The sequence below is a fragment of the Barbus barbus genome (genome assembly GCF_936440315.1).
Source record: "Barbus barbus genome assembly, chromosome: 44".
Lineage (NCBI taxonomy): Eukaryota > Metazoa > Chordata > Actinopteri > Cypriniformes > Cyprinidae > Barbus > Barbus barbus.
Genome location: NC_136722.1, coordinates 18,166,360 through 18,189,703, shown reverse-complemented (window position 1 = coordinate 18,189,703; position 23,344 = coordinate 18,166,360). Strand labels below are relative to the sequence as shown.

Here is a 23,344-nt window from a genome sequence, read left to right as displayed (position 1 = left end):
TTTTTGGCTATCGCTACAAATATACCCCCAGCGTTTTGTGGTCCAGGGTCACATTTTATAACAAACCCTCTACGTTGCCTCAGGGCGATAAAGAGACCTGCTGTGTGCCTCGGCAAGGATATTAAGAAGCTATTTCAGCCAACACCAGAAATAACAGATTTCCCTCCTGATGGTCAAACCTGTGTCATTTATTACCTTTGAAACAGCTCAAAAAGCCCTAAATCTCAGCCGGTTTCTCTCGCTCCTTTTTTCCAGTATGGACCGTACTCTGAATCTGTTGAAATAAGCACTACCGCCGGCCCCCCAGGACAATGTAGTGCACCTGCCATCAATGTGACGTCACACACCTGTGCAGATGTGACCTGGGAGGTGAGTCGGCGAGAGGCATTCGCCCAGTGTACAGGCAGTAAATAATGAATCATGCTGTTATCTGATGAAATTGTCAGAGTGATTTTCTGCTGCATTGGGAGAGTAATCAATTTTCAAAGGCAAACACTGGCTTTGGGACTCGTAGAAAGACAAAATTACTAGAATAGACTCTTAACACAGCTACAAATACTGCATAATCGAAAAATACAGCATATTTCTTTCATCGATCATCTAGAAAATGCCAAAGACCGATTCTCTGCAGTGAAGGTGGCAGATTGTGTCTATGCAAAACCTTTTCTTCACCTATTGTGTTTTCAGTCCCTTTTTCTCAATAGGATTTTTGTGACAAAGGGCCTCATGTGTTTCATTCACAATGAAAATGAATGTGATTTTAATCCTTGCTATCTCCTGAATGTCACATATCAAGATTTCAATGATTTGCATTCTGTTTAGAGAGGTTGTTTCATTTTTTAGCATGTATGATGCATTAAGTCTCTTGTGTTTGTCCTGATGAAACCGTGTCAGGCAGGTAATTAGTCACGTACTGCTGGGAATATGCGTTTTTTGCTCTTGTTTCCTGAAGCTTAACGCTTGCTACGATCTCAATCCCCAGAACAACGAGAGCTCTGGGATGGACATTTCTGAGTACCGGCTGGACTGGGGACGTGATTTGGACTCTCTTGAACTGGTCTACAGTGGAACGGAAACCTACTTCCAAATCTCCAACCTGGAGGCATCTACGGACTACTGCTGCAGACTACAGGTAATTCAGGATGTGTCCAACATGACGCATTTCAAATATCCAGTTGTTATAAATGAATTATAAATGAACAAATTGATTTTATTTTTATTTATTTTTCTACAAATTGACATTTTACCAAGTCAAAAGCCTTGTTAATTTTATTTTTATTCATATTTTTTAGATGTATTTATTTTTTAATTATTGGTTATTCTTTTTAATTGTTTTGTTTAATTTTCCACTTCAAGATATTTAATGAAACAGAGCTATTAAATAAGCTTTGTATTGTAGCTATAATTTATAGTGAATTACTATTTTTTTAATGTTAATTTAAATTAAATTATATTAATTTTTAAAGATTATACTAAAATAATTGCAATGCGTTAATTTTATATATTTAATGTTAACATGCAATATTCACAAAATTGCTGAATTTAAATGAATTGCAGAATTATTTAGTTTAAAGAACATTTTTTTATTGATTTGTATTATTATGCATCAGTCACATCCACTCAAACATACAACATTCTTTTAACTCCAAGTTTAAAGGACATTTTTAAAAAACATTTAATTTATTTTTTCCCCCAAAGTAAATTTTTTAATTTTCAAAAAACTATATAATGCAATATGTAAATTATATAAACAACATACTTCAGTTTAACACTGATCATTTGCTTTAACAGTTTAGTTTTTGATGAATCAGTAATTTACAGTAAAATGAATTGTGAATGTAATTTAGCTCATATAATTGCTTTGAGCATAATCACATTGAAATGCATGCATTACTGGCAGCTTGCGTTTTAATTAAACAAATAAGAGTGTAAAACCTTAATCACACAGTATCAGCACTCAGTTTATGTTTACAAGGAATTTATAAGAATAAAGTATTATATGAAACACAGCCTTACATGCATCGGTGTGTATATTATTACTGTCTCTTTGCAAACTGGTTTTAATGCCCCAAAAATACACCTGCACATTGTGCTGATGAGACATTATAAGCATTAATAGAGTTCAAACGTTAGACTGTAGCGGAGTTATATCTGGAAATGTTCTGACCTTTGGAAGCTACTCTTCACATTTAATTGGCTTTGATTCGCTGTGTCTATTATGAGCTAAAGGCAAAACAATCTATGAGCAGCATAATGAAGAGAAGTCATTTCGCATTGTACTCAAAATACTCAGTGTCCTTTTCAATCTTTTGAAAAACTAAAAGCATGATTTAAGGTCAAAAGATAATCAGTAAAACATCAACTTATTATTAAACCAAAAGTGAAAAATCTGTCATCATTTACTCACCTTTTGAGCACAAAAATATATTTTGAAGAATGTTGGTAACCGAACAGTTGACAGTAGCCGATGACTTCCAAAAAGGAATACTATGGAAGTCAATGCTACCTTCAAATTTTTATTTAATTAATTCTGTATTAACAGTGACATTTTTATTCTTTTGTTTTTATCCGGTTCATAGGCAGTGAACCAGGCAGGGGCGGGCCCCTACAGTGATCTGGTGACGTGTCGGACCCCTGCAGCGGCCCCTGATGTTGTATCTGGATTTCGCCTTGTTGACCGCCCTCTGAACCCAACAGAAAGTGAACCCTTCTCCCACTCCACCTGTCTGGCCCTCACCTGGGATGAGCCTCACTGTAATGGAGCAGAAATCACCACCTACAGCATCTCAATGGGCGACAGCATCATCACCGCCGGAAACGTAACCTGTCACATTATCAGGGACTTGCTGCCAGACAGCGAGTACAGGTGAGCCGAGATGTTGTTTAACACTCTATATCTCTTGTTCTACCACCGTGCATCATCAGCTCTTCAGTGGAGGTCAATGTTTGTGCATTAGTGATGACCGGGACTTATTTTCCCATGGTCCCTGGTGAATCTCGAGCAGGGCCCTGAGTGAGTATATCAATGCTATTAGCTCTGCAAATGGACTCCACTTACATCTGGCTCAAGATGTTTTCAGCAAAATGGTGCTTTCTGGGTAGATTCAAGAGTATTTATGTAACTTTGCTGTTAGCAGGGTATTTTTTTAAACAAGATATACTATGGTACCATGGTACTATGTGAGTAGGCCTGTCAAACAATTAATTGTGTTTACATAATATAGTGTGTGTAATATGTATATTTATTATGTATATATAAAGCCACACAAATGCATGTATATTTTTAAGATTTTTTTTAATTTATTTTGTTATTTGTTATATTTATATTAGATAAAATAGTTCGATTTATATATAATATAAATTTAATGTATGATATAAAATTATGTATGACACAATTGAAATGTGTGTGTGTGTATACACATACTAAATATACACGGTACACACGCATATATTGTGTAAACACAAACTTTTATTTTGATGCGATTAATCGGTTCATAGCCATATCTGTGAGTCTTAGAAATGTCTTTTTTTAATCTTATTTAACTGTTCCTAAAATTGTCTTGAAGTCTTAACCTTACCGTCATAAAATTGTAATAAACCTAAAAATAAAGTATTATGCAAAAAAAAAAACAGTATTACAGTAGTATGTGTCCAAAAAGCATGGTATATTAATATTTACATATTGTACTGAAGTGCAATCCTCCTTATGTAAATATGAATATATATTAAAGGAGGAGCTTATTAAAACATTTGCATGAGGGAGGGACTCTTTTATTTGGTCTGCCTGCTGAGTTTCCGAAAACAAGTCTGTTAAATGTTATGTAAAGACTTTAATTTGGGATGAATGACAACATTAAATGGACCTCACCATTGAGGTAATGGACAATAAAACACATCTCCAATTAATATGCCAAATGCAAATGCACTCATAATTATCATATGAACACATAATGTCTCTAATGGAACCAGAGGATTCAAAATCTTTCTCGAGCATTCCAAAAAATAACAGGTTCTAGCTCACCCTAGTGACCCAATGTTACCAAAATCTATTTGGACACTTAAATTATGTGAATATTAAAGCATTAAATTACTAAATATCAAACCCTGTGGCCTTTGAAAATAAATTATCCTAGCAGTATCACATTAGTTATAAACATGATCACTAATGTTTGACAAGCACAGAGTGTTCTAATAATAAAATTGTAAACAGTATATCTATATCTATTTGTTTGTAATTATAAATACTAACAAACTTCTTTTTGTGGAATGTCTTTTTCTTGAAAAGTGAGGCTTAGGCTCTATTTCTTTAAATAAAAATGCTGTGTTATGCTTTCTATTTATCAAAAAATTGTAAAAAAGCAAAGCAATTTTCAACATGCTTAATAATAAGAAATATTTCCGCACATTAGAATGATTTCTGAAGGATCATGTAACACTGGGGACTGGAGTAATGGCTGCTGAAAATTCAGCTTTGCATCACAGAAATAAATTACATTTAAAAATAGAAACAGTTATTTTGCATTTTAATAATATTTTGCAATATTAATTTTTGTTTACTATATTTTTGATCAAATAAATAGTGAACATAAGGGCCTTTAGTGAACATAAGAGACATCATCTTACCTCTATATTTCCCCCTGATTTTTAAGGGTTTTTACTTCTGTGTTCCTCCATGTTTTTCTCAATTCATTCAATTTTTCTTTTTTTAGGGATAATTCACTCTAAAAAAAAAGACATTTACAATTCTCCAAACCTGTATGACTTTCTTCTTTCCATAAAACCTAATAAGACACATTTTAATGAGCACACGCACTGCTTTGTTTCTGTTCAGTGCATAAATGGCACTAAACACAGCTGGTTTTTATGCATTTGAATAAGTGCAAATTATGTTTGGAACAACATGAGGGTGATAAGAATGTCCATTTGGATGAATGTTTTTGGTATATATCAAAGGTATTATAATAACTTTCCCTCCTTTCAGAGCGCTTCCGGCAACACAATTTAGAAATGTTTTTCTTGTGCACTTACAATAATTGGATTCTTGGTTGTCTATAGATAACTTCACAGAAATGCTCATTCGAATGCAAGACCACCCCTTCAGCCAGAGATCATTTTCCCCTGTGCCATCAAACTGAGTGGAAAGGTCACAGAGCAGCTCGAGGCTGGATGGAGCTTCATTTTTGTGTGAACTGTTCCCTTGAAGATTGCAATAATGAATTACTAACAACGATTTTCCTTAGAATAGTTTGTAGAGACATTCAGGAGAAGAGAGATCATTTGAAGAGAGATCATTAGAAGAGAATCAAGAATTTAAGTTACTAATGACTGAACAAAGACTGATAGTTTGTTAAAACACTCTATTTCCTCTCTTTCTCCTTCTCTCAGCCTGCAGATTCAAGCAGAAAATGAAATGGGCCCCGGGCCCTTCAGTCAGACCCTGACGGTGAGGACCAGACCCCTTCCGCCGTCTCCTCCACGGCTGGATTGTGCAGCGGTCGGACCTCAGAGTCTGAAACTACGTTGGGGTTTCAGCAGCCGAAGTCAGCTCACAGACGACACGACCTACGTCCTACAGATGGAGGACGGGAATCAGAGGTTAGCAGTGATAGAGAGATGTGCAAAACTACATACAGGTCCTTCTCAAAAAATTAGCATATTGTGATAAAGTTCATTATTTTCTGTAATGTACTGATAAACATTAGACTTTCATATATTTTAGATTCATTACAACACAACTGAAGTAGTTCAAGCCTTTTATTGTTTTAATATTGATGATTTTGGCATACAGCTCATGAAAACCCAAAATTCCTATCTCAAAAAATTAGCATATCATGAAAAGGTTCTCTAAACGAGCTATTAACCTAATCATCTGAATCAACTAATTAACTCTAAACACCTGCAAAAGATTCCTGAGGCTTTTAAAAACTCCCAGCCTGGTTCATTACTCAAAACCGCAATCATGGGTAAGACTGCCGACCTGACTGCTGTCCAGAAGGCCATCATTGACACCCTCAAGCAAGAGTAAGACACAGAAAGAAATTTCTGAACGAATAGGCTGTTCCCAGAGATCTGTATCAAGGCACCTCAGTGGGAAGTCTGTGGGAAGGAAAAAGTGTGGCAGAAAACGCAGCACAACGAGAAGAGGTGACCGGACCCTGAGGAAGATTGTGGAGAAGGACCGATTCCAGACCTTGGGGGACCTGCGGAAGCAGTGGACTGAGTCTGGAGTAGAAACATCCAGAGCCACCGTGTACAGGCGTGTGGAGGAAATGGGCTACAGGTGCCGCATTCCCCAGGTCAAGCCACTTTTGAACCAGAAACAGCGGCAGAAGCGCCTGACCTGGGCTACAGAGAAGCAGCACTGGACTGTTGCTCAGTGGTCCAAAGTACTTTTTTCGGATGAAAGCAAATTTTGCATGTCATTCGGAAATCAAGGTGCCAGAGTCTGGAGGAAGACTGGGGAGAGGGAAATGCCAAAATGCCTGAAGTCCAGTGTCAAGTACCCACAGTCAGTGATGCTGGTGTTGGTCCACTGTGTTTTATCAAGGGCAGGGTCAATGCAGCTAGCTATCAGGAGATTTTGGAGCACTTCATGCTTCCATCTGCTGAAAAGCTTTATGGAGATGATTTCATTTTTCAGCACGACCTGGCACCTGCTCACAGTGCCAAAACCACTGGTAAATGGTTTACTGACCATGGTATTACTGTGCTCAATTGGCCTGCCAACTCTCCTGACCTGAACCCCATAGAGAATCTGTGGGATATTGTGAAGAGAAAGTTGAGAGACGCAAGACCCAACACTCTGGGTGAGCTTAAGGCCGCTATCGAAGCATCCTGGGCCTCCATAACACCTCAGCAGTGCCACAGGCTGATTGCCTCCATGCCACGCCGCATTGAAGCAGTCATTTCTGCAAAAGGATTCCCGACCAAGTATTGAGTGCATAACTGAACATAATTATTTGAAGGTTGACTTTTTTTTTGTATTAAAACACTTTTCTTTTATTGGTTGGATGAAATATGCAAATTTTTTGAGATAGGAATTTTGGGTTTTCATGAGCTGTATGCCAAAATCATCAATATTAAAACAATAAAAGGCTTGAACTACTTCAGTTGTGTTGTAATGAATCTAAAATATATGAAAGTCTAATGTTTATCAGTACATTACAGAAAATAATGAACTTTATCACAATATGCTAATTTTTTGAGAAGGACCTGTATTCATAATCAAGTCGGAAGGTTGTTGAAATGACAAATTTTATTAAAAGAGGTTTTGTGTAGTTAGGCTAATTTAGTTGTACAGTATTTTTTTAAATTAACTATTTTTAAGTCTACTGAAAAAAGTGTAAAAAAGTTTTAAAAAATGTTTTTCCAAATAAATTGGATTGATATTTCCTGTGAAAATTCTATACAAATAAATCCAAAAATAGTTTATTATTTTAATAATAATGGTTAGAAAAATGTCTTTAACTCAAAGTAAATAATTTCCAAATAGTATTTTAATAATTAGTTTTATTATAAATTACTTTGACATTAATTCAATGACAGGATTCAGGCTAATAATTTTACTTTGCAAACAGTCTTTTTATTTATTAAATTATACTTTTTTTTGCACAGTATTAATGTGAACATGATAGTACTGGCCTATGGTTAATTTTTTTTTTTTAGTTTTTTTAAGAAGGTGATCCATAGGATCATACTTGAGGGTCCTTGGCATTAAAAAACTTAAACCCCTAATATGGACTAAATCTCTATAACCTTTTATTGCACAAAAAAATAATAGTCATTAAAATGATGAAAGTATTGCTTTGATGCCAGTAGCAGAGGTTATATAACAGAGATGAATTAAAAAAAAAATGCATTATTAATGGAACTACATCTTTTTTTATTTAGTTTTAGTTTATTTTGTTACTTTAACATAAAACTGAACTAAAATAAAATATAAAACACTTATTTATTTATTTATTTATTTTTACTATTATTGCTTTAGGTTTAGTTTCAGTTGGTAATAACCCTGGTTCATAATTAAAAACAATAGTCTTCTCACCATCAAAAGCTTGGTGAAACGACTCGGTGTAAGTGTTCTACTTGTCTTCTTGGTATATTAATTTTATTCGTAGTGAAGCATTTCTGCATGTACTTCCTCGCTTCAATTTGTTCCTCATGCACCCGTAGGGCAGGTTCTTCTCTCTGATGTAAGCAGATCATCTGAAAAGCACATTTTGTGTTTGTGGGTCTATTAAGGTGGAGTCGAATAATGAGAAGACTCGATCTCAAAGCGCTGTTGGGAATTAGGAGACTCGGGGTTATCGAGACCACCTGCCTTAATGCTTTCTCAGAGTCACTCGTCACTGACCCACCGATGGCTCATTTAGAAGCAAATGAAGGCCCTTGTTCTCCCCGGTTTTAGCTTTCAGCCTCAGTTCCACTTCTGAAAATTTTTAACCATATAAACAGTAAAGTCTGGACTCTTGAATAGAGTTAATGAAGGCCTGCCTCTACCTCGCATTCTTTCCTGCCTTCATGCTATTTAATAAAACGATGCGAAGGGAACAATGATCTCAAGCAATCATCCACAATTATCCCCCAAAAATTTCCATTGCACTCAAAAAGAACTACTAGGCTGTAAATGATTGTACTTAATTTGAATGCATCTTGTTAGGTTTGTGGTGATTTACCGAGGTCCGAGCCACACTTTTAAGCTGCAAAGACTGAGCGAATCAAGCCGGTACCGTTTCCGGATCCAGACGGTGAGCGAAGCAGGCGAGGGGCCGTTTTCTGAGACGTACACCTTCTGCACCACAAAATCTCTGCCACAAACACTGAAAGGTAACACATTTATTTATACTCAAACTTGTACAGGAACAAAAATTTGGGATCGCTATGATTCCTTTTTTCTTTTTTTTCTTTTTTTTATTCAACAAGGATGCATTAATTTGATCAGAAGTAACAGTAAAGACATTAATAATGTTAGAAAGGGTTTATATTTTAAATAAATTCATCAAATAATCTTAAAAGTATAATGATGTCCACAAAAATAATATTAAGCAGCAAACTTTGATAATGATAAGAAATGCTTCTTGAGCAGCAAATTAGAATGATTTCTGAAAGATCATGTGACACTGAAGACTGAAGTAATGATGCTGAAAATTCAGTGTTGCCAAGAAAGGAATAAATAACTTTTTAAAATATATTAAACAGTTACATTATATTGTAATAATAATTCACAATAATACTGTTTTTTGTTTTTTTTGTCCTCTCAGCCCCAAGAGTTGTTCAGCTAGAGGGAAATGCCTGTGAGGTCACATGGGAGAGTATTCCACCAATGAGAGGAGACAGAATCAGCTATGTGCTGCAGGTGCTGGGAGGCAGAGATTCTAATTATAAACAGGTAAGATCCAAACTCCTTACTACAAACTCCTGTTCCCCTCAAATTGTTACCAAGAACTTCGGCTTGTTGGAACTGTTTAAGAATATAATGTGGTATTTTTACTTTGTTTCACAGAAGTACCATCTTTTTCCATGTTAGATTCACATGACCACAGTCACAGCAGATGAATAGAATTCAATCTGAACATGAAATGGAAAACGGGCTCAAGCTATTTGCAACATTTGCTCTTCGTTCCATTTTAACTCGTCACAATCAGCATTTGAATGAAATTGAATGGAAGTTCACAAAATTGAAAGTGTGAATTTATTTATTCATCAAAATGAGAAAATGCTCCTTTCCCTATCACATCAACCATCCTTTTTTTCATGAATATCATTGGGTGACTCTCACAAAGAAACATACAAGTTATATTCCACCCCAAAATCAAAAGAAAAAACAAGAAATTATGTATTTTAAAGTATTTTTACATTATTTTGATAATTGTGACTATTTAAGGGCATTTTGCCACCAAATGTAAAAAAAAGATATATATTTTTAATTAAAATTAATATAAATTACAGTTCATAGAATACTACCAAATATTTTTCAGTTTAAATAATGCATGTATAAACACCCATAATTAATATTGTAAAAAAAAAAAAAAAAACTGGAAAAAAAAATGTTAAGTTGAAATTCTAGATGAGGACTAAACGTAAATCTGAGTTTTCCGATATTTCTATTTCAATCACTAGGTTATTCTCTTGATTTCTACGGTATTTTTGGCTAGCTCCGCCCATCTCAAAATCTCATTGGACCAAATCCTTGCTCCATTTAACATTAAATATTAAATATGCTCTGATTGGTTGTAGTTTTGTCACACAGAACAGCGGTTTATTTGAAGTGAATGCGACCTGGATATTTCTTTTAATTCACCCTTACAGTCATTCATTATATCAGCCTCACTAATTCCTTGCTGATGCTATATTAATCGAAAAACTAAAAAATCTTAATGAAGGAGTGGAGTTCCCCAGGGCTCTATATTAGCCTAATTAACAATTTTACTGTGCAACCATTTCTCTGTTTATGCAAATACCCCTAGAAGGTGATTAGAATTCACTTCCATTATTTATGTTTTCTGTTATTAGGGCTTGAGTAGCAGTATTCAAGATTATGTCAATATTTTCATTGCCTGTAATTGGAATTAATACAAAGACTAATTATACACACATAATTGGTCTGTCATGGCAATAATATCAAGACCTCACTAAAATTGAGGCATTGGTGGTTGAGAGGCTTAAAACCTCTTGTGTTGCCATGGAAACAAACTGTGGTCTGCATGTGACCAGTGGAACAAAGTCGCCTCAATATGTTTATCTTCAACAATGTTTACTGGCTATAAAAGCCCATATAAATAAGCTCTCTTTTGTTCCTGTTTTTATTTTCCATTTGCTCAGGGGTCTTGTTTTTATGTGCATGTTCCCAAAAATGGCTTATGCTTTTGGGTCAACAACTGCCATAGTCATATTTACTTAGTTTTGACAGTTAAAGACAGAATAATTTGTTTCGGTTGATTTGTGAAGCACTGACTTGGCTTTGTTTTGTACATCATCTTTTCTGTGTTGCACTTGTGGCACGTACTAAATATTAGGTCATGTTTTTATGGTTATTAATGCAGTGTCCTGTTTCATGCAGAAATCCTTGCAAAAGGTGCATGAATTCCCAAGAATGTTTTTTTTTCTTCTTCTTTCACTTTTTCACCTCATTTTTCTTGAGCTTGAAAGAGTCCACCATCATGGTGTTTTTTTACACGCTACAAAGAAAACAGGTTTGTATTTCAAGCGAGTAAGAATATTTATGTAACTCTGTCATCATTAGTGTGTTATGAACAAACCGAAGTACAGCCATACTACAGTGGCATTCTTATATTATATTGATCCTGACAGTGTTGCCGCTCTCTAGATGAAAGGATTACGGTGACTTGGGATTCTCTTTGAGGAGACTGAAGTCCTTTATTAGTCAAGCTCTGAAGGTTCATGTAATACGTGGGTTAGAGACGGAGTGCAAAAGATTGTTTGGCCTCCTTCTTTTTTTCATCTTGGAGGTTTTTTCTTTGATGACCAGTGAATCTAAAATCTAGTAGTGTCCTGTGGTTCTTTTTTTAATTTTTTTTTTTATTCACAGTACTGTAGCTACCTAAATCAGTATATTTATTGTTTTATTTTTATTATTATTATTTGAGATAGAATATCATTGTATCATTTACAGAGCTCCTTACTCCCTTTCTTATTCTGTCATTCCTCCCTTCCTTCCTTTTTTGTAATTAATTAATTTGTTTATTTAGAATGGATTTAATTATTTACATCTATATGTTTGCATGTATTTTGTAATGCATAGTTTTTATACATTGTATTTTTTAATAATAATAATAGTAGTAATAAAAAAACACATAGATATATTTATATATTTTTGTATAATATTTTTTTTTAATACCTATGGAAGCCCGTTTCTGCCACTGAAAAAAATAAGAAAAGGTTTTTGCCACTTTTTATCTCACAATTCTGACGTTTTTCACAGAATTGTGAGATAAAAACTTGCAATTGCAAAAACTTGCGAGTAATAAAGTCAGAATTGCGAGATATGAAGTCACAATTATGAGATGTAAACTCAATTCTTTTTCCCCCTTCAAAACTGGACTTTAACTCGCAATTGCGAGTTTATATCACGCAATTCTGACTTTTTTTTTCCTCAGAATTATGAGATATAAACTTGCAATTGCGAGTTATAAAGTCAGAATTGCGTGATATAAACTCGGATTTTGCGAGTTAAAGTCCAGTTTTGAAGGGGGAAAAGACTGATATGTTCTCAGAATTGCGAGTTTATAATTCTGAGGAAAAAAAAGTCACAATTGCGAGATATAAACTTGCAACTTGCGAGAAAAAATGTCAGAATTGCGAGTTTGTATCACGTGATTTTGAGGAAAAAAGTCAGAATTGTGAGATAAAAAGTCGCAATTAACTTTTATTTTTTTATTATTCAGTGGGGGAAATGGGCTTCCATAAATACCCTCTCAATTTTGCTGTTATAATAATAATAATAATAATAATAATAAACATAGTCATTGGGATGAAATTAAAAAAATGTATATATACAAAATATAAAGTTATTATTGTTGTAGTTGTTATATAAAATGCTAATATATAATAAATATACAAATATAATATATACAAAATTTATTACAAATAAACCCAAATGCATACATATAACAAATAATATAATATACTACTACTTCTACTACTATTACTAATTCATTTCTTTATGTATGTATTTTTGTAACATTGTTTAAATGTATCTTACATTTTATATTTATGTAATATTCTGCATATATTATCATTTTATATGTCATTATTATTATTATTATTATATTTATATTTATTTTTGTATAAATATATTTTATTCCATCCCAGTCCCCGTGTATAGTATCATTTTTTTTTTATTATTATTATATTTTCCAAATATATAATTTATAATTATTAATATATCATTTGTTTTATATTACATGATTTATGATATTACTATAAAAATCTCAATAATAATAATAATAATAATAATAATTATTATTATTATTATTAACAATATATTTATAAATGTCCAAAAGTACACTCAGTGAAGGAGAAACTTTAACTGTCTGGGCTAATGCATTACTTTCTGTCTTTCAGGTGTATAAGGGAGATGAGACGTCCTTCCAGCTCTCCGGGCTGCAGTGGAACACAGACTACCGCGTGCGAGTGTTTGCATGCAGGCGCTGCGCAGACACCCTCCAGGAGCTGTGCGGGTCCTTCAGCCCATCCGCCCACTTCAACCTGCGGCGGTCTGATGCCACACTGGCTGTGGAAGCGGACATCACCAGGGTGCCCATGGGCAACACCCTCACCGATGAACAGTTTGCCGGCCTCATGGTATTTGGGGTGGCCTCTCTCTCTGTCTTAATGGCCTTCCTGCTTCAGCTTCTGATTTAGAGCCGTTCTCATCTGCTTCTTCAATTTTTAAACTACAGGTCGCAAAACCATTAATGCAAGTGATGTTTTTGGTCATTGACCAAAATACACCTTTTACATTTTTAAAATTTCATGTATTTTTTTACAGTTTTTTTTTCTATAAGATGAGTTACAGCTTTAACAAATCAGTAATGATGAAATGTACTATTTGGGCGTCTGTGCCTGTTTTTTAAGTTGAAGATGCTGTGCATATTTTTATATTTAGTATTTAGGAGATTTTAACACTAAAGTAACAAGTGGCCTTTCCGGATCTCAAGTTGGACTCAAGTTGTTTTTTTTTGTTGTTTTTTTTATGGTCAGTCCTATTTATCTTTAAATCGGTGTCTAGACAGCTAAACGGCATCAGTGCTCTTGTTCCCTTATCTGTGCCCCAGGAAAGTCTGTCTAAAAGCTTCTTAAAAGCTTTATTTGTTCTCTCCTCTTTCGTTTGTCTTAAAAAAAAAAAAGGTGTCCTTGGGTCGCCTGTACAAAAAAAACAAAAACAAGAAAAAGTCAAAAAAACACCTGCAACTGTCAGTCCAAAGAGAGTCAAATGACAGTTTTTGCTATCAATCAATCATCAATGTACAGTGTTGTGAAGTCTGGAGTGTTGTACCTCAGGGACTTGGGAGGGCCTTGTGAACCCGTGCCTTGAAATCCACAGATCCAAACTTTCGTGACAAATCATTTCAGATCTGCTGCTTACAGTATTTCATTAACACTTTACCCTGGTCACATTATACAGTACATGATCGTGTTTACTAGCCCTTAACCAAAGTTAGTGAGCAATCAAGATATAACAGTTTTGTTGGATTTATTTATGCTATATTCTTGTACTTTATAATGCAAATCACAGTGCAATCTACATTTATTTATTACAAAAATCAGAACTGTCATATTCAATATTTTCTTCATGTAGCATGTCTTTTTATAAGGGGGTTATGATAAATCTTTATTATTTTTTCCAAATATAGAACAGCATTTTAACATCATTAACCTGTCTTATTTCAGATATAATTGTATTGTTTATCTTTAATTCAGAAAAGGTTGATATCTGATCAATTTTGTGATTTTCCCACCTGCACAAACAGCAAGTTTTTTATTTTATATATATATATATTTTTTTGTATTTTCTTTCTAATTCTTTTAATCATCTACTCTTCATGTAGTGGACTATATATGTATTGCTGAAGTTTTTAGACAAACATTCCATTGTTTTGTGATTAAAAGAAGTTGAAATGACTTGACACTAGAAAACTTGAAGTGGAAACACTTGAAGAACACTTTTTAAGAACTCCAGACCCAGAATCGGGAAACAGAAATACTTTTTTTTTGTTTTGTTTGTTTTGAATTTTAGTTGCATTTAGCTGGATATCAGGTAATAAGGGCATAGACATAGATTTACATACTTGCATATCGTTTCATCAAAATCATTCCATATTACCATTTTTTTTTTAACATAACGGTCACATTTATTGATGTAAATTATAATCGTAGACATTATATTTAAAAACTACCATATCAATTTAAATGTATAGATATTGAAAATACTACCCTTTGTATTTAAGATGATTATGTATCTGTAGTATATATGTAATATATTTATACACAATAAATTTTTTTAAATTTCTGAAACAAGATGTTTGCGTTTCATTTATATTCATATATTCCTGTTCTAAGGAGTCTTATTATGTGATTGTCCTTTTTGTAAAAGGACAGACACAGTTTGTCTGTTTTTTTTAAATGTATTTTCAGAAACAAATACAAAACAAGTTGTATAGTCAATAACACAAAAACATTTTAATTTTAAAATAAAGTAATACTGCATGACATCAAAAACTTTATATATATATTACACAATAACACATTCCAGAAAATGTATCACAGTGTGTGTTAAAGGCAAATAGACACAATATATCAATTATTTTTCATAAATATTAAAACATGTCTTAACTCAAATATTCTCAGGCCTGGTTTCACAGACAGGGTTTAGACTAAATCAGGATTAGGCCATCGTTCAATTAAGACATTTAAGTAATTTTCATTAACATGCCTTAGAAAAAGCATTACTGGTGTGCATCTTGAGACAAAACAAAGGCACTGATATTTTCAGTGCAAGTTTCTCTCAGTTGAACAGCTCAGAATTAAATTTTAGTCTGGGACTAGGCTTAAGCCTTGTCTGTGAAACTGGGGGTCAGTGTTTTACAAGCGTCTCTAGAAATAGTTTTACGTTTTAATTAGAATGTCATTGCCAACAAGCAACATAGGCTGAATTCAAACACAAAGCTTACACAAAACTACTGTGACAGCAGTGTTCACAAACCTGCAATAAGTGCACTTTTTATGAATGCTACACATTTATATAACATAATCTGATAACACAAGCTAGGCGAGAGCTTTTTATGGCATGGCATTTTATCATTAAGCACCATTGTATCTCTCCCATATAGGGTACAATGTTAGAGTGCTTACATCTACAGTGCTCTGTCATCCAGTACTTCACACAGTTTAAGGCATTTTTGGGTTAGTGTGCATATATACAGTTTGCATGAATACTAGGGTAAAGGGAATCATTCCACTGCTGGTGTCTGCTGCTGATGGCTATACCTGTGCATAAACATTTTCATAAATTACAATAATATATGGTGTGTGCACTAGGTACGTTATGCCTTAAATGCCACCATCAAAAAAACAAACAAAAACGCTAAATTAATGTGTTTTATTATTATTATTTTAATTCCAAAAAGTTTCAGTCAGCATTAGATTAGTATATAATTTAATAATGTAATTTTCAGGGCTCAGCAGTTGGATAAAGTTATTTTTACTGCTATATACAGGCTAAACTGAACATAAGCACTGGCTTTTATATGTTTGAAATTAAAAATGATGAGGTTAATGTTGACTGTCCTTGTCGTTCTCGTCAAGATTTTTTTTAGTCTGTTAAAAAAGTGCACATTTATTGATCGAGGCTTTTCCTCGGTCACGTGCTCCAGCTGTATTCATGACACACCGAAAAACTCTCGGCGTTCACGATGCTCTGCACCGATCGTCCAGGAGCGCGCTTCACTCTGAACAGTTTGCACGCCGCGCTCCTGTACTTCTTTGACATGAGGTTGTAGAGGATGGGGTTGATCGCGGCGCTGAGGTAAAACAGCACGAATGACACCAGGTTGCAGTATTCGCTGATTTGGGAGATGAGAGGAGAATTGGCTTCGGATGATTTGGAGAAGAGATAACGACCCACGTGGAACGGCAGCCAGCAGAGAACAAACGCTAGAACCACCACAGCTGATAAAGAGAGAGAAAGAGAGTTCATGTCTTAGTCTAACGTTTTCAAAAGGATTAAAGTTTTTATTATATATTTTAGAAGTACGAGTCAGACATTTTGACAATGAAGTAAATCAGAATCAGTGACCGATCTGACTGAAGTGTTTCGATATTGAATTTTATAAATGAAAGTAGGCTATGGTGGAAGTTGCATATCTTGATTCCCACTAATAGCATGGTTAATGGTCCATAAAGTTAGGTTATTATGTCGAATATACAAAAAGCATTATTTATACATAGAATGTATTTTATTTGAATTTTAGATTATCAAAATAATGATGAAGATAGATTTAATAACAATAATTTATTTTATATATATATATATATATATATATATATATATATATATATTTAACTCACTTTATTTTGCACATGTGATTTAATTAGCAGGTGTGTCCTGTTAAATGTAAATGTTTATAAAATTATTCAATAATAGGTTATACAAATGTTTATTAAACAATTGTTGTACGATTTTCCGAGTGGTACCAGCTGTAAAGTTAATCTATTAAATGATTCTGAAATATACAAATATTATTTGTCAGACTTTGCAGGGCATCGTTGAGCTCACCCAGCATTTTGACCGTTTGTTTATTGTTCTTTTCCCGACTAGAAATGGGTCCGACAGGATTCTCCTTTCTTCTCCACAGTCTTCTGCCTATGAGGCTGTATAACACGCTCAAACAGAGGACCGGGAGGAAGAAGAACACGCTGGAGACCCACACCATCATAGTAAGCAGTCCGGAGCGGATGGCATACTCGGTGGCTTTACACTCATTGGTCTCCCAGGGGTTGGTGCCGTTCTCGTGCTCGACCCCAACCAGAATGAATATGGGTCCGGCGCTGCACAGAGCCACAGTCCAGAGGAGTAAAATCACCCCTTTTACCCGACCCCGCGTGACGATGACTTTTGCCCTGAAGGGGAAACAGATGGCGAAGTATCTCTCCACGCTGAGCGCGGTGATGTTGAGGATGGTGGAGTACGTGCAGCTTTCGCTCACAAACTGAAAGAGTTTGCACAGCTCGTCGCCAAAGTTCCACGGTCGGTACCGCCAGACCCGGTACAGGTCGAGAGGCATGCAGAGGAAAATCAGCAGGTCTGAGAGAGCCATGCTGCAGAGGTAAAGGTTGGTGGTGGTTCGCATGTCTTTGTATTTGGTGACCACCAGGATGGTCAACAGGTTCCCAACAATTCCGACGAGGAACAGGAAAGAGCACGTCACTGTGATGCCAGTCAGGATAGGGACTGGGAAGAGATGGACGGGATACTCAAAGTCCTCAGCAGTTGCATTGCTATCCATAATGTCCTCAGCGCATAAAGTGATGCTGAACGGGCAGCTGGACACGTTTGTCCAATTAGTCATTGTGATGAGATTTTAGAGGGTTTGCATTGACTTAATGGCACCTCGTGATTTCCACCCAGCTGTTGTTTCCATGCACATCTTACAGGTTTTCAATGCACAGTATGAGAAGTGCACGCGAGTAACCTGTCAATGATGTGCCCAGAGCTGCGCGCAGGGGGTACACGATCCACTCCACGCATGCGCACTGGATGCCCGGATTAATTGTAGTGTTAAATGCAGATTTAGTGCAAACTGTCTTTTCGTTTGCGACGTATTTTGTGGGCTTGCGACTTTTCGTAGCGTTTAGAGCATTTCTAACAAATAAGAGACAAATAACGCTCTTAGAGCCCTGAAAGTTGATTTATTAGGTGAAGGGCATTTCTGTTCGTTTTATGCCATCTGGCGGTGTGATCAGATCATCTTATACAAACGAATATAGCCGAAATAATAAATCCTCGCGCTTTGCTTGAATAAATAGTGAGCTGCTGCTGTCCAGGGTGCTGAAAGCTGTTTGACGGCTGCTGTTTGTTTGGCCATATTTAGTTTTTTAACGAAAAATTGCTGGATTTTAAACTTTTATCTGTTTTATCACTCTAAAAATTAAGTTCTTTAAAAGTTCTTTGCACGTGGTAACAGTTCTATTTAGAACCATATCAGCCTTGTGTTCTTGTTAATTTAACAGAACATGTAAGTGTGACCTGCTCTGTTCTAGGATTCTTTTCTCCTCTTCTTCACTAAGTAACAGAGATAATACATTTATGATCCATATTGTTAGATGTTTTTAAATTATTATTTGGGTTTATTCGTAAACATGCTCAGTCACACACACACAAAGTAAAGCTATCCCCTGGCTTTATATTACATTAACCATTTTTTGTAATTTTGGCCTTCATAACTGTTTTTACGTAAACAAATATAAGAGGCACACTGTAACTCTAAACTCATTTGTGTATTTCAGATGCTTTCATACCCAACAACATCATGTTCAATGTGAATTATCATTTATGACGTATTCAGCTAATAACTGTTGTGAGAACATTGTCATTTTTGCTACAATTTCACGTCAACAAAAAATAAAAGTACCTAAATGGCACTTTTTTAAAATGTAAAACCATAATGGCATACATATAAGACCAAGCAGATAGAGTGGTAAAAAACATTAATTAAATAATACATAACAATAATATTAATAATAGTACTATAAATATTAATAAATACACTTAATAATAATAATACTCATATTAATGACAATAAACTATTATTAAAAAGGTCGTTTATAACAGCATAAGGTCCTATATAGCACTTTCAAAGAATGGTTTTTAATGGAATCTTATAAAAAAACAAAAAAATCAATTTAGCACCAAAAAAAGCTTTTCTTACAAGCCAAAGAACTGTTTGGCACTGTTTAGAACATTTTTTCTTAAGCGTGTAAGCCAGATTTTACAAAGGCTTTATTTAATTATTTTTTAAGTCTGATTCAAAAGTGTCTGTTTTAGATATAGGCATGTTGGAAAAATAAATCAGAAGCCATATAATTTTTTAAATCATAAAATATATTAGGGTAAATGTATTACATGTCTTCTATAATTGTTTAAGTGGATAAGGATTTTGACCACACGATGGCAGCATTGTCTCTTAGAAGACATCAGTTTTGGCATCTATCACAAATTGCTAGCACAAAATATGTCAAAATAGAGTAATGAATTATAAAGTAATGAATTAATTCTACCAATTTAGAGAACAACGTTGTGTTTCAATGTGAATAAATATTCAATTTTAAAGCCCCTTTCTTGTTTTTTCGAGTATATTGTGTTTCAATGTGAGGATTATAAGAAAAGCCCTGACAAACAGAAAGTTGCATCCGGTTTGGTGTATAGATAATATTTACACTTCATTTGTGCGCGTGCGCACACAAACACACACAATTTTGAAATACTTGAAACATGATTTAACCATTATCATCCTTGAAGCCAGACACTACAAAAAGAAAGACAGACCTCTAAAGAATGACCGTACTCAAAATAAATACAGAATTGTTTTAAAATTCAAATTTTGTTGTAGTAAAAGCTAACACATTGAGTAAAATGGGATCATTTAAAACCTGTTTTTATTTAGATTCCTTTCTATTTTTACTCTGCTTTTAGTTGTTATGATAGATAGTCTTTCTCATTTAGATCTGTCCATAGTCTGTAATGCATATTAGTACCTTAAAAGTAGGCCTACACTTTAGTAGCCTACATAAAGTGTACTACTGTACTAGTAGGCCTATATTTGATATCGTCCCAGTGATAGCTTTTCTCTCTCTCTCTCTCTCTCTCTCTATCTGATCGTGTGTGACAAGATATCAGAATCAGAAAGAGCCAAGTATGCTTACACATTCAAGGAATTTGTTTTAATGTCATAAGCTTCCAGTTCACAGAGACAACAACGACACACAGGCAATAAAAATAAGATGAGAATAAAAAAATACACATATGTAAATATAAATAAACAAAAAAATAATAATAATTTGAAACAGAAATTATTGTATGTATACAGTTGAGCTATAGATGATAGAATGGAATAGAATAGAAGGAGATGCAGGGATGGATGGAGGTGGTAGCAAATAAATATAAGGTTATTGCACATTGTTATTGCATATGTTTAAAATATCCCTGCTCTGTAGCCTATAAGAGGTCTCTTCTGTCCATTAGATGTCTCGGAAACCTTGAAGTTATGCTAAAACGCAAAAGATGAGAAGTTAAAATACTTCCTTCATGTGTGATTAAAAGTCATTGTAGGGATGTATGGCTTTTCATGCATGAAGGGGTTAAGACCGTAGGTTAATGCCTGGATAAGAAGCCTGTGATGCAAGTTGTGCTTTAGTTGAGATAAAGAGATAAATGTCGTAACCATGGGAAACTGATGTCCATAATTTAAAAGCATTATCAGAAAAACATAAAAGGAGTGCAGAAGTGAACCTCTAATCAGCCTGGATCAAAACCTAATTATCTACGGAGCAATTCTTATTTGTTATCAGGGCGTGTATGTGAACGCAGGGTGGGCAGGCAGCTCACAGGCTTTGAGAAACAGCCGGCGGTTTCCGCTGCTGCTGCATGCAAGTCGGTCTGGAGATTAGAGCTTGGGTCTGGCTGCAGACCCTTCTCAATGATTCAGATGCGGCAACGGAGACGCGCGCATACACTACACAAGCACGCGCATTACTTCGCTCTTCTAAATGATGTTTTTAGGCTTATATCAAGATAATTAGTCACTACCGATTAAATCTAACCAAAACCCTAAGCCTATGCCTAAAATTAAAAACATTTATGGAGTGTTTAGCTGTGGTGATTCTTTTAAGTTGTATATTCATTAGGCTTGAACGTATTTTTCAGACAAAAATGGACTAGTTTGGTTCTTCTAAAAGGGTTATGGCTAGAAGGGATACAGCTAAAACCGGAAGCTAACAATACATTAAATTTTCTACCTATTAGATTGTGTTTTTATTAACGTCTACACCTAACGTTACCCCCCAAAACAGTAAATATCGTTGTACAGTGTGACAAAAAATACTTTGTATTGATGTGCGCATGCCTAGTTTTAGCTGTATCCTTCTAACCTGAGGAATACTGAGAAAACCCCACTTCGAGCGACGCTCGCGCGAGAGAACAGCAAAGAAGGTTAAAATGCCACAAACTCTAAGAACGGAAAGTCCTCCCAGAACACTTCTGGCCACATAAATCTCCAAAACAAAAACAATCCGAGTGATATTAACATTTATGAACACTTTTGGAAGGCTTCTTGGCTAATCAAATTTAAATTTGGGTGTACTTTTTACTTCCTTAATATATTTCATAACCAGATTAAAAACAAATATAAGCGTGAGAACATTCTAATTGTTATTTTTAAAACTATTAACATCTCTGAGGGTGTGGACGTCCATGCATAATTTAAATGGGCGGGTCCAACAGTGCAGAAGAGGAAGCGCGAGCCAGATGATCTGCATTCACCTCCTCTAGCGCTCGAGACGCAGATTCACAACAGCGCGGACGTGCCTTCAGTTCTTTAGCAGGTATGTTAACGTTACTTTGTATGACTAAAGAAGGCTCTGGTCTGAGGGTAGAAATGATCTGAGTAAGTTTTAACATGCGGAAAAGTAATGACATCTAGGCAGAGTACAAGGCTAGACCTCTATGCAGTGTAGGCTACTGCAGAGCGACAGGTTTGAAACGCATGGCTACAGAAGGTTGCAGCCATATATTGTTTCTGGACTGCATCACATCAGATGGATGTACGAAAGAGACACATTGGGATTTAATGTGTGTAGATTAGGTACAGTAAGAACTTGAGCGTGACACCTTTCAAAGAATGCAATTATGTTCTTTGAAGGCAAACAACCTGCTGTACCTGCAGGGCAACTTCAGAAACTAGAACTGATTCTTAGTTACAATAGCTGTTACAACTGACTGACGGGTTTAAGGTAAAGGCTAACAAACAAAAAGCTGTGTGTACTTCATTGTATGTTAATATTTTCTTGGAACCTCATACATCCTTTGGACCTTTTCTCATAAAGAGGCTCTTAAAAATAAAGGATCAGAAAGGATTTTTCTTAGTGTGAAGAGATTTTAATAATCTAATTACAACAATTGAATAGAAAGAACAATGTGTACAATTAAAAGGTTATATGGATGTTAAAAGTTCTTCATGGAACTACATTGATGCCAATTTAGAATGCTTTATATATATATATTATTTTTATAGGAGATCATGATCCGCACTCACGAGAACAGTCTTCTTTTTACATTTTATTTTACATTCATCACTGATGGGGAAAGGCAATTTTTATTTATTTGTTTTCCCCATTTGATTTGGCTGTGGATTGTGGTCTGGACAATTCCTGGCTGATTTTGTGAGATTTATCCAAATAATGTGTGATTAGTAGCGTATGCTTCATTTCCTAGATTAATATGCTACAAAATCAGGATTTAGGATTAGCAAATTAACCTTTACATAAACATGGGTTTTATTATAATCATTTTGTATTGCATAGTCCTGTAAAGTGTGTGTGTGTGTGGTCCATTTTGTTTCTTGTCATATCAGTAGGATCCCCTCAAGGATCTTGGCACAGAATGGGAGTGTATGGTTGACTTAGTGGGAAGGTGTTTGACGTGTGTTTCGCATTGTATTTTACACTTTGTACCCTAATGAGGCTAACTTCCACTTCTGACAACAACACACATTTAGATAATGTGTATGTATTGAGTAGAGGCCATAATTGTGTACTACTGCACATTCCT

General features: G+C 34.9%; 3 protein-coding genes across 3 annotated transcripts in view; 2 read left to right on the top strand and 1 right to left on the bottom strand.

Annotated features, from left to right (window-relative positions):
- The window catches only part of LOC306863145 (fibronectin type III domain-containing protein 3B-like), a 66,444-nt gene extending 52,554 nt beyond the window's left edge, over positions 1-13,890 (top strand). The window contains exons 20-26 of the mRNA XM_079406349.1: positions 256-369; positions 983-1,132; positions 2,580-2,866; positions 5,386-5,595; positions 8,660-8,826; positions 9,261-9,388; positions 13,084-13,890. Of these exons, the coding sequence (XP_079262475.1) occupies positions 256-369; positions 983-1,132; positions 2,580-2,866; positions 5,386-5,595; positions 8,660-8,826; positions 9,261-9,388; positions 13,084-13,383 (1,356 nt within the window). The 3' untranslated portion in view covers positions 13,384-13,890. The remainder of the gene's footprint in view (positions 1-255; positions 370-982; positions 1,133-2,579; positions 2,867-5,385; positions 5,596-8,659; positions 8,827-9,260; positions 9,389-13,083) is intronic.
- A 2,491-nt stretch (positions 13,891-16,381) lies between these two features.
- On the bottom strand, positions 16,382-18,089 carry LOC306863576 (growth hormone secretagogue receptor type 1-like; the record flags this gene model as incomplete). Its single annotated transcript, XM_079406997.1, has 2 exons — positions 16,382-16,689; positions 17,297-18,089. 2 exons carry the CDS (start codon positions 18,087-18,089, stop codon positions 16,382-16,384), a joined length of 1,101 nt encoding a protein of 366 aa, XP_079263123.1.
- Positions 18,090-22,055: 3,966 nt separating this feature from the next.
- Positions 22,056-23,344, top strand: part of LOC306862944 (phospholipase D1-like) — a 33,155-nt gene continuing 31,866 nt past the window's right edge. The window contains exon 1 of the mRNA XM_079406054.1: positions 22,056-22,119. The gene's annotated coding sequence lies outside the window, so the exon portion shown is untranslated. The remainder of the gene's footprint in view (positions 22,120-23,344) is intronic.